We start from the raw sequence: 12,740 nt of genomic DNA, 5'->3' as shown, positions 1-12,740 counted from the left end.
GGAGGGAGGGAGGGAGAGAGAGAGGGAGAGAAAGAGGGAGAGGGAGAGAGAGAGAGGGAGAGGGAGAGAGAGAGAGGGAGAGAGAGAGAGAGAGAGAGAGAGAGAGAGAGAGAGAGAGAGAGAGAAGGGGGGAGGCACTAATCTGTCACTTGCAAAATCCATGGGAATGTGTCAGGTTTAAGGGATGTGGGATAAAGATGCTGAGAGTCCCACACTCACTGTATCACTGTGGGAGATTTTATTTCTTAGACCCAGGCTTTCCTAAAGGGAATGTCACACGTCATCTGATTTTAGCTAGATGCACAAAATGAATATAATAATAAACCAATCAATTCATAGGACTATTTCACTCCTAAGCATGGCACAGAGCAGAGAATTCTAAAACAAAACAAAACAAAACAACCAACCAAACAAAAAAACAAAACAGAAAGAAATGTTGTGGAATAATTTAAATCTATCTACTAAGTCTTTGTTATATATGTTCTCATTGTTAAGTTTTGCTGATTTGGAGAACTCTCTGTCATCTATTGATCTATCTATCTATCTATCTATCTATCTATCTATCTATCTATCTATCATCTGTCTAATTATTTATCATCTATGTGCCTACCTACCTACTACTTATTTTTGTTTTTGAGCTTGATACCAAAATATTCTTTTCATTTTATGTACAAGTCTCAGAGCAAGAAAGTGATACAGCCTGAGATTTTATATATGTTTAAATTTATATTTTATATCTCTATATTTTCACTTAAAAGCATGCCACTATATATATATTTTTTGGTTTAAAATGTAATATCGGTTCTCACAATTTCTTGGGTTCTGAGAGTTAGTATTTTCATAAAATATAATAGGCAAAGATTAACTGAGTCAATGCAAAGATCTGATATATAGATATTAAACAAGTGATATCTAAGAGAGGATTTTCAATTAGTGTAAGGAATTTCATTGAGGAATCAGGGAAAGGAGTTTTCACTGTCAGTCAGCATCCTGAGAATATAAATAACTCAACAATGTAAAACTTCTTTCATGAAACACCTCATAATGGTAATTATGGAACTCCTATGGAATTCCTATGGAATATGATTTGATCAGGGTTAGAATTATTTTTCTAAGTATAAACAGACAGCCTTAGGAAGAAATGTCTTTTCTTTTCCCAGAAAGACATCCAGAAGGAGAGTTTATTGGAATTTTGTAATATAGAAAAAGAAAATGCAAAATCAGTGACTATAACCCCATCAATACGATGAAAAACATCCTCAGTCAGTAGTGTTAATCATCTGGGATGTCCTAAGAAATTCCTATCTAGACAATTAGTAAGTACAGATAAGATATTAAGAACAGAGTTGTACATACCACCGACGGCATCGTGTTCTTGCTGCCGGGTGGGATAAGAACGCGGAGATCTGGCTTGCGATTATTCATTCCTAGATTCATAGGGGGAGGAGATTTGGCTTGTATGTTCTTGTTCAGGTTACCAGGTGAGACCAGCAGGCCTGGTGAATTCCGGGGGTTGCCGTATCCATTCCCTGTTAACACAAGAGATGACAAAACTCAGCGAGAAATTGAGGTGCATGCATGTTTTTAAAGAACAGCTCATATGAGGATAAAAGGGTAAGCCTAGCTGTGAGTCACACAAATCAACACACGAAGGCTGACTGACTTAACCTTTGTGGGAAAGGCAGCGTGCCAGTTAATTGTTTTATACACCTCTGAAAGGATACTACAAACTTTTTATTTGTATAAGAAGAAAGCAAATCTTCATTAACTTGATCAGAAATCTGCATATCATATGCTTTTAAGATCTGTTATTATTTGCTGTTATTATTATTATTATTATTATTATTATTATTATTATTATTATTATTGTTACTATTATTATTTTCTCTCCCCGGAAGTGAGTCAGACAGCCAGTTCAGGATCTAAGAAAAGTTCAGAACTGGTCCTGCACTTAACTGACGAGTTTGGCTGAGGCTGGCTGGAGTGACTCACTCTTCCAGTTCTTTGGTTTGGGTTTGGTTCTGTGTGTCTGTGTGTTCTCAGATGAAGAAGGGGCAAGGCACCAAGGCTGTAATTTCTAGGCCTGGTGGGAGGAGGGAAAGCTGCACATGCATTTCGCTCTTCAGTCTCCTCCACTCTAAGTGAATGCTCTTTCTCCATGTCCTTTCTTACTTCGTTTGCCCTCCTCACCAAGTTCAGCAGACAGAAGCCTTGCACATTTCTTGCTCATGAAAGTCTTCAAAGGTGACAGTCCTCAGGCACTGAAGTCATGGTGCCTCCAGGGAAGTGCTGACTCATTCAGACACAGGGAGAGTCACTAATTGTGAAGACTTAAGAATCTTCTTAAGAATCTTAAGAGTTCTTTCAGAATCTGATATTTAGCCCTCTTCTAACAAAGAAGGTATTTGGGAGCCTCCATTTTCCATCTTTAAAACACATTACCCCGATAGAAACAGCTGAGGAGTTGGTTGGAAAGGCATCTTGAGGTGGAGTAGGAGCAGACCTGGGAAGCCATCTGTTGTTTTCTTGAAGGAGAATAGGAGAAAGCCACTGCTGGATTCAATAATGCTTCGTAGAAAACTAGCCAGTTGTCTCTCAAGTATTATTAAAGGAGATGGTTAAATTTTCTTGTTATAGTCATCATTATCACCATTATAAAACACAACTATCTATCACTCTTAGAAGAATGAGACCAGCAAGAAGGCAAAGACAGCCTTGGAGGACTCTGAAATTTCTTTGCAGTTAAGCAATGCACACTCGTGGAACATGTACAAACAAACAAGAAAACCAATGGCAAAAACGCCTGTAGAATTATATACATTATACATTATTCAGTATCTATGCATGTTTAGGAAGAGGTAGGAATGAATGTGTATTTCAACAAAAGAGAAGCAGCGGTAGTTATGCAGCTGACTTGGGTAACCGGGTAGGGAGAAGGCTGAGAAAGGATTTTACCCAGCATCCTTAAGAAAACTGGGAGGGATCTGCTTACAAAGGAGCCAATGAAAACAGTGTTTTCTTCGAAGCTGGTCTGTGGAGACTTCAAATTTTATGAGGATATGTTAGAAATGGCGACCACTCAGAGTTTCAGAACAGTGATAGAACTGGTCCCTGAAAGGTTAAGACATCGACAGGCACTGGAAAGGATGGTCTTGAGAAAGCCTATGTGTATGGATATTTCCTGAGACTATGGCAATGGCCTCAGAAAGAAAACTAGGAGTTGGGAAGGGAAAGCACAAGAACGTTTCTAAGAGATATTTATGGAAATGTTCTGCTATGAGAATCTTAATTGTACAAAGTCATGGTTTCATTATGACATGCTCACACATTTATTTATACAATACACTTCAATATATTTACCCTCTCTTGTTCCTTCAACCCCATGTTGGCTCCTTTCTTCCCAAACTGTCCCTCTGGGGAGTCTTTGAATTTAAATATATTTGGGTCATGTGGTCTAAAACGTACTTGTTCCTCATATCCAATTCATTTACCTGCCTTGTTTCATGAATAAATGAAAAGGCTGAATATATAAAAAATCTGCAAGGTTCACTCTTGCTGTTGGATTATGGTAAAAATTAACAAGTATCTTGAGGCCAAATGAAAATAAAACAAATGAAATACCCCCAAAACATGTGCCAACTAAAAAGTCGTTGTTTAAGAAACTTGCCCTGAATTTGAATACAAATTAGTCTTCTATAATAAAAACATCAAGAAGAGTTGCTAAATTATAGCTAGCTAAATATGTCAAACCCCAAATTATCTGTTACAGTTAATTTGGACAGTGTTTGATGGTTAAAGTTCTTAAATGAAACAATACATTTACCCTTTCTCACTAAAAGAAATATAAACAAATTGTATTCTGTAAGAAAGATAATGGGTGAGCTAGGACACACAGAGGAATTCTGTGTTTAATGGGTCTCCCTGGAACATTATTCTGTGTTAGGGCCTTTGACTGAACTGTAGAGTCATCTACACAAGAAGGAAAGGAGTTCAAGACATCTGCAGCAAGCATTCCTGCCTGCTGAAGTTCACACACACACACACACACACACACACACACACACACACACACGAGTGACACATGGTATGTACATGTTCAACCCTCTGTAAGATCTGGTTTAAATAAACAATCAAATGGAAAATTAGCCAAGTAATTTCAAAAGAAGAAGAAGAAGAAATGTCAGTTAAGCAGGGCAGTGAAGCCTGAACGGATGAGAAGAAACTCAAACCCTGCCTGGGTAGACGCTGACGCTCGTTTGCATGGAGGAGTAATTCTGCTAAAAGGAAGTAAAACCACTTCATGACATGTGTTGTCCTAAGATAGGACAAGCACGGGGCCAGTGTGAGAAAGTGGAGAGCTTCACGGGGGCTGTGCACAAAGCCTCTTCAAAACCCGTTTCTATTGGTAAACTCAGAGATGGTCCAAAAAAAGCCCCAGTCTTTCTGCCCACACTTTAAAACAGCGATTTGGAGCGGCAGTGAGGAGGGAAAAGGAAGCACACGGACATGGTTTTCCACTCAGTAAACACCTCAGAAGCGAAAAACGCAATCAAAAGCATTCTATGTCTCTCTTGAAATATGTGCTGCTATTTGGAAATTACACCATTTTAGAAGATCAGTTACATAGTTTTAAGGTGTCATGTACATGTTAACCCTGTGTGAGATCTGGTTTAAATAAACAATCAAATGGAAAATTAGCCAAGAAATTTCAAAAGAAGAGGGATAAATGGAAGTTAAGCAGTTAAGCATGACACTTTTCACACTTATATTTTTGGAGCATTAAACTATTTTTTATGAACAAATAAATGCTATTTTTTATGTGAATTTCTGCTATTTTTAGAATATTGTGCCAGCTAGCATTTTTGGAGCAGTATAATAACCATTTCTGTTTCCAGCCACCAAATTGTTATTCTTTTGGCATAATATAGATTCAGGAATGTGAGACTGTGGACCCTAGACCAGTGATATTGAAACCTATCATTTGGAAGTCAATGATGAATGCATGTGTGTGGCTTATTGCTAAGAAGAGCCTGCATTTAAGTTGGCTGGGAAACCACAGCCTCCTCCTTGCTCAGAATGCTTTGGCCTGTGTGGAGGCTGTGGTCCCACCTTAAGATAAATTCACCAGAGAGCATGGTCACACTTAACTTCAGGGCCCAGGAGGTGGGAAACACCACCTCTCAACAGCCTTCTAATATACAGATTCAACTTTCTTGATGCTATGTTTTAAAATTATACTCCACTTGGACAATTATCAATTTAGACATGACCGTATGCAGATGTCACATTCTTCTGACCACTTAAAAGGACAAAAATTATAACGTATGGTAAATGGATTTCCTGATTATAGATTATAAGAAAATGAGGTACAGACTGACTTTGGAGTCCAATGAAGCTTTTATAGTTTCATTTGATTAAAAATATTGTTCCTTACAAAACAACTTAGGCTTTCATGACGTAGTCACATGAAGGCTAGCAGATTCCACTTCTTCTTCTTCTACAAGTATGTAATAAACAGCAAGAGCAGTGTAATTAGTCAACATTTCAAATATAGTGGGAACTTTTTCCCCACACTTAACTCAAAAACACTTTTCTGCCTTTTCTACTTCCTTTGATTTTACTCACTCCTACTTTAGGAAGTTGTAAATCTAGAGGACACACTTCTGGCTGCAGACATTAGGAGGCAAGTTCTTGGCTTTGTTACATAGTGCTCCGCTGAGCATCCTCTCCTCTGAGCCCATAGTGCCACAACTTTCTTACATTTGGACGTTTAGGCGTTAGGAGCTTTGTCATTTATTCTTTGCTTGTTTTGTTTCAACTTTCAATTATAAATAAAAGCACATAATATTAATAAGCACAAAGCTAAAACTAATATTTGGGCCTGAGGCTAATTCTTGCTCTCTTCCTTCCATCTCTACATTCTACAAGATACCAAATCTTATCCAATTTTCATAAGAAAAAAAGGCCTGCTTGCATGTTTCATTTTTAACCTTTTTTATATAGGCTTCAATCCCCATTTGACCAAGTCTTTCAAAGTCCTCCAACCATTCTTTATTCTCTAGTTGAAGGATTCCTCTCCATATCCTAAATTCAACTTCAGGAAAGTCTGAGCTGTATGCAAGCTTCTGTGTAGGTGTGTGATGTTGGCTACCATGCTTGGGGACATCATTCTAAACTGGTCCTTCTGTCCAGATCTGTTTCTCTACATACTGTTTACCACAGTTGAATCAGTACACTGCCTGTCTCTCATGGCTTTGTATAGTTGACTCGTGCTGTCTAACCTAATTTCCAATAGCCTTAGCCAGGTTCACATTCTCTGAACATGCCTGAGTCTTTGCTCTGTTAGTTCAAAGACTGGCAGTGTTCACTCTTCTGTTTCATTCAAATTTGTCTTTTAAGGATTGGATACAGTGGCAACTCCTTCAGATAACTTCTGTCTTTACTGCACTAACTCTTCTGCAACTTTCTGCTGCAAATACAGGCAGTGATACAATGTGACTGGTCATTTGTATAATGTTTCATATATTGGAGAAATGTAAGCTAGAGGGTTAGGAATTACTCAGAAATGGCACCAAGAAGTAAGTTACTAGGGAACAGGAGGTAACAACTGAAGGTGTAGTAAATGACTTGTTAAACTTAGTCTCTGAAGGTCTCTCCTCTTTATGCTACTTGCAAAACTTTTCTATTTGGATCATCATAACACTTTGGTGGCCAATTGTACCAATAAAACAAGCTACCGACCATATGGCATGGAATCCCAGAAAAAAAGGTGACTGTCCCTCTGCTGAGTTTGTTTATAGGAGGTAACTGAACCTTCTTGTCAGTTTGTCATGCCCATCAGTCATTCTGTAGTGCGTGGCAATGTGTAACTTGGGGTAGGATGGCATAAGGTGGGGATTTTCGCCCAAGGAAACAGAGACTTTAAGAGGACTGAACTTTTCGATGACAAGTGTTTGTACTGCCATAGGTTCTCTCTTAATGTAACTCTCAAGAATTTTCTTAAGTAAAACTTTGTTTAAAATGGTGGACAGTGCCCCTTAAGGGGAAATAGGGTTAGAAGGTTAAGAAAGACTTTTTAGAGACAAGGAGGACAAAGCCATGAGGCTGCTGAATCCTGATAATTTGAGAAGGAAAGTGTTCTGTGAAGATAAAATACTGGCTGTTTTAGAATATGCAGTTTTCAATATTTTAAAGGTGGGATTAGTCAGTGCAGTATCTTGGAACACATTAACTTTATACTAAAACTCTTACTGTCCTATAGGAAATGTGTAGCCAAGAAAAGCTTCTGAGTGGTTAGCACTGGGAGCATAACTTGGTGGGTTATGAGACAAATTCTTCAAGTGGGTTAGGCTGCTATCAGGGAAACTGATGCACAGAGCACACTAAGCATGAGGATGAGACAAGACAGCAGAGATGGCTAGTTTGCTAGCAGTCAGGAGCTGGTCACGAAGGGAGTTAAAGCAGATCAACTTAGGTTCTGATGATGCTTCTATCAAAGTTCCTTCAACTGGAGAGAGCTTTTGCCTTCTCAGTATTGTGTTAGGCAAGAGAAGTCTCACTGTAATCTGATTCAGAGACACACTTTGTCCACTGGCCATAGGACAATAGCAACAATAGCAAGTACCTCGAAGCTTCATCTGTCAACCATCTGACATCAAGCATATACATTATCTCCCCACAGCAGTACCAGGTACCCCATAATTGCCATGTAGCTGGTATCAAACATGGACAGAAAAGACCATTGATCCTCACAAGAATAATCCTGTGAGATGTTAAAAAGTACCTTATTGTTTGCATAATGAAAAAAAAAAAGAGAGCAAAGAACAGGGAGGTCTAGTAACCTGCTCAAAATCAAAGAACCATCCATCTATGGAGGCGTAATGTGAACTCAAGCAGCATGTCCATGCACTGCGGAAGCTGCCTTGTTCCCTGAAGGTCAGGATCTAGATTCACAAGGCTTTTTACATATTGTCTCACTCTGAAGGGTTACAAAGGAAGAGAACTGTGAGAGTGGGGACAGGGGCCTCAGCTGGTCTAAGACAAAGGAGATATGGAACTCTGAAGGCCACATTACAGGACACTCCAGATAGTAACAATGATACTGTAGAGGGTAGCCTAGGAACAGAGCTCTTTCCTGGGACTGGAGAAACCCTGGGTTCAATCCTTAGCCTCACAAGATAAAAATCAAACAAGGCAAAATAAGGTAAGGCAAGCCAAGCCATGTTAAGACTGGTTTGGGAGACAATTTATATAGAAAGGCAGAGAATGGTGATGCACCAAGCTATATTTCTGGTCTCCCAGAGAGCACTTAAAATTGACAGGGAATGATGGGTTTAGATGCATGATGTGCTGGAGCAGCTACTGTAGTTTATTGTGTTGGGTGGGTGACTAGATATACATTACAATGAGATTTTGCAAAATTTTTATCGAGTAAAGATATTTACCAATTTACTGTCAATCAAAAGGAGCAGCTTCTATTAGAGCCACTTAACACAACAGAAAAATGTCTAGTATCTTATGATACCTACTGTTAGTTCTTTGAAAGCAATTTCTAACTTAGAGGTGTTGTCAGAATTTAGAGTTGCTTGTGTGGTGATTCCTTAGAAGCATCCGATTTAGGCAAGTTTAAGGGAAACTGCCCCTGGGAGACAGTAAGATGAACACACAGCTGAACATCTCATGGATCGATTTGTTGTGTTCTCCTCTGCTAAGTGTTTCATTCGCTTTGACTTCTTGTAATTTTAATTTGTTTTGTGCTAGTGATTGAACCTAAGACCTTACATATGCCGAGCACATGCTCTTCCACTGAGTTATGCCCATAGCTCCTTAATTTTTCTTTTTATTAGAATCATTTTGAAAATACTTTCCATACATAGCCTAGTTAAATAGGAGCTGCCATATTTATGTAAACACTGTCACCACCATCAACTCATTTTACATTTGACTTTAAAAAAGTTTTAAGACTACAAGTTAGCTCTTTAACAAAAGGTGCTATTTTATTTCTCAAACCTGCATGTATCTTTAAATAATGACCTCACACTGTATACAGTCAACTTGCAAAGACTACCCCATACTTTGCTGCAAAGACATTCTTCAACAACTTCTTTGGAAGAGGATTTGGCTTTCTAGATTGCAGTTGCATATTACTATACACTGAATGCCTGAACCCCATTAAGAATTTGAAAAAAAATGTGCTTTTCAGCTGTTGTAAATCAAAACAAGGGTTTTTATTTTATTTTATTTTAAAAAAAGAGTTCATTTTTATGGATGGCTCTAAGAGAAGAAGCAACCACGTGACATTTTGTGAACGAAGTCTGGAAGAGATGAAAGTTTCAGCATGCCTGCTGTAGATGGATAAAATCAGATCCCTGGTTCTTGTCCTGCTAAAGACTCCTAATTACAGATTCCTATCCTCAGAATACTGTTTCTCCTCTTTCTGGGGTTTCTCAATGAAAGTATAATAGCCCTCTTGTGAAGCTCTATTCCTTTTGTGGATTTCAGGAAACTACACTGAGATAGACCACTTTGGGGGACAGCAGATGATCAGAGAATACTGTCTCACTGTATCAGTAGATGGCTAGTCAGAGCACAACGTCTAGCCTGCTTGACTTTGATGTTTGGGAACTATTGTTTGTTTCATGCTCTCTCTCTCTCTCTCTCTCTCTCTCTCTCTCTCTCTCTCTCTCTCTGTCTCTCTCTCTCTGTGTGTGTGTGTGTGTGTGTGTGTGTGTGTGTCTTTAGGGTGCAGGGGCTAACATCATGTGTCTCTCCTTGTTTTAAGAGAGGGTCTCTCACTGAGCCTGGAGATGACTGAGTTGGCCAGATTGCCCAGCCAGGGATCTTCCTGTCTCTGTCACCCACACATTGGGGTTACAGGCATGCACTTTCAAGCCTGTTCTTTACATAGGTTCTCTAGATCTGTCTTGGCTTCTCATGTCTGGGTACCAAACATTATGTACTGAGCCTTTTCCCCAGCATGGCACTGTGTTTTGCTATATACCTCCTGTGAAATTCATGGGTTTATCAGTTAAGGAGGGATTATCTTTCACAGAGCATGTGCTGTTCACTTAAGATGCTGAAGCAGAAGCGAGGGGCTCCTGCTTGTACAGAATGGACTCCCCAAGGAAAGGGGAGTCCATGTCAAAGCGTGCCTGCGCCTTCTTTTGTCCTAATCATCATGTGGGCCTTGCTTTGTCACCCAACTTTTAATGATTGAGGAAACTGAAGCTAAGGAGGCGTCTGCAATCCCTGAGCAACAAATGTGAGAGCTTTGATACATATCCAAACTCGGGCCTCCACTGCTTCACTACAAAGGCCAGATGTTTGAAATTTAGCATGCCCTGCATATTTCCCTCATCTCTGAAAAAGCCCTCATTCGTAAGGTAGAAGAGGAGGACAACCTGACTTTCCCATGCACTCCGGTTCTCAGAATATCCTCATGCTTTGGGTACTGACTTACTTAAAGGATAGTCTTTAATGGCACCACAAAAAATGGCATCAAACTTCACTATCTTAAAAAAATTCCATTTAACCGTGAATGATAGATTTATGACTCATTTAACTGTTCACTTCTTGAGATTTTTGGGGGCTGTCTCTTTGAAAAAAATGAGGGGGTGTCTTCATTATTGACACAATCTTTCATTCTTTCAGTCATTTTTTCTAAACAAAAATATTGAGACAGTATAAATTAGGGAGAACGTGACAGAAGAGAAGGCATAATGACTTGTGGTTTTAACATTTACACAACTGCTTTGAACACATCCGAAGTTCATAATGTTCAAAGAGAAATGCATGGCTCTGTGCTTGCTGCGCTCACATGCTGCCTCAGAGTTCGTAATGTACTTGCTTTACCCACACTCTCAAGGATGCAGCCTAGACTTGGCTTGGTATGAAGACTGCTCCTGTGTTTTTACTGTGTACATTTAATGAAGCTGCACTTTTACTTGGTTAGAAAACCAAGGAAATGGATAATTGTGACACTAAGAGAAGCCAACATTTATTAACAAGAACTTACTCTAGGGTAGGAACTGGGCTGGAGCGTTGTGCTGACTAATGCAATTGATTCCTGCATCAGTCTTGCACAGTAAAATTGTACACTTTTCAAAGACAAAAATGTCAACTTTAAAGAATCTTGGGTATCAGGTATTTCTTTGGGTTATTTTATTATTTTCAATGTATGCCAATGTATGCATATTTTCCCAAAGCAAGTAATTTCCAAGGCAAAATTCTACTTCATGACCTTATTGTTTTCATTAGACTTAATATTAGTGCTAACTAAAAATTGTCTTTTTCATGTTTGCTATGCAAATGAGTGCTATCATGTTTGAATATATAAATTAGCCAAAGACAGACTTGCGTCTGCTGCGGTAACAACTGTGTTAGTCCATCAAGTTCCCCTTCTCGTTCAGAAAAAAGCAGAATCCACTCTTTGGCATAGTGTGGATGCGAACTTCTGAAAGAATGACATCATGCTTAGGAAGACAGTTAAACACTTCAATACTTGAGTTCAAACAATTGGAACAGTGCCATCATAAGTAAGCCTTGTGAATCTTTAGCAGCCATGGACACTTTGATGCAAACTTAAACTGTTGCTCAAGATTTTAGTACCACCAGTTCTGCTTCCTTAAAATAGCTAGTGTCTTCCAAACAGGAGGTGCCATGATGGCACACTCATTGAACTGAAATTCAACTGAAATGTATTATGTACATCTAACTATGAAATTTAAGTTCTTAGAAAAATTAATTTTCCAAATACAGAAAACTCTGCTCTTGGCAGTCTCGTAGCCTCAAATGAAGATGCCCATAGGAGGTAAGGCATTGATTCAAGAGGTGCTTTTGACCCACATCCTCCGTCAGTAGCTAGTTACTGTCTAGTTATGTGTTATATAAATTCCTCATGGTCATTCATATATATATTCATATATACATATATATACACACATTACATATATATGTATATATATTCTATATGCATTACTCTCTTATGTACAAATAAAATCTCAGTGGGTAAAAGTGCCTACTACTAAGCTTGCCAATCTAAGTTCAGTCCCTGGGACCCACATAATGGAAGAAGAGAATCTTTTGAATTGTTCTTTCAAAATCAGGCAAGTGCCATGGCATTCTCCCTAATGCACAAGTAACTAAATAATTGTGACAAAATTTATATGAAAACTAAATATAAGCTATAGAAAGCAAATAAATAAATAAATAAATAAATAAATAAATAAATAATCTTATGGTGATGTCATAATAGAGCAGAGAGAACCAGGAAGATAGGGTAGTGGACCAGGTAACTTAAAAGGTATTCATGAGAGAGGGAGACTCAATTTTTAAATAAAACTAATATTTGGAGGGTCATATTAACTGTTTAACCTTAAAATAAAAAAATACCAAAGTTTTATTAGCAGTCACGCTCTTATATCAAATTAATAAGATATACATGAAGGTGTAAATTTTCACATTGTCTTACTAAACATCAATGATATGCAGGCGACTAAAACTACTCTGAAAGCTGAGCATAGTGGTACATACACATTTGCATCTGCAGCCACAGCTAATCAGAAAGATCAGAAATGGAAATCACTTCAGTATGTGAGCTCTGACTAGCCTGGGCAACAGTATAACACTGTCCCAAGCAAACAAACATAGTTTGGGAAGGCAGAACTACTGATTAAAGAAGGGTTCCAACATCTGCTTGAAGATGCTAGAGCAGTGGTTCTCAACCTGTGGGTCATGATCCT

The 12,740-nt window shown here is 38.6% G+C and overlaps 1 protein-coding gene across 19 annotated transcripts in view; it reads right to left on the bottom strand.

The window, feature by feature from the left end:
• Mef2c (myocyte enhancer factor 2C) overlaps positions 1-12,740 on the bottom strand; it is a 163,965-nt gene that overhangs the window by 12,497 nt on the left and 138,728 nt on the right. For all 19 annotated transcript variants that reach the window (XM_031359828.1, XM_031359826.1, XM_031359842.1 and 16 more), the window contains one exon: positions 1,357-1,529. In XM_031359828.1, coding sequence (XP_031215688.1) covers positions 1,357-1,529 — 173 coding nt within the window. The remainder of the gene's footprint in view (positions 1-1,356; positions 1,530-12,740) is intronic.

The sequence above is a fragment of the Mastomys coucha genome, unplaced genomic scaffold (assembly GCF_008632895.1).
Source record: "Mastomys coucha isolate ucsf_1 unplaced genomic scaffold, UCSF_Mcou_1 pScaffold8, whole genome shotgun sequence".
Taxonomy (NCBI): domain Eukaryota; kingdom Metazoa; phylum Chordata; class Mammalia; order Rodentia; family Muridae; genus Mastomys; species Mastomys coucha.
Note: the sequence above shows the minus strand (reverse complement) of the source record. Positions and strands in the feature narration are given on the sequence as shown.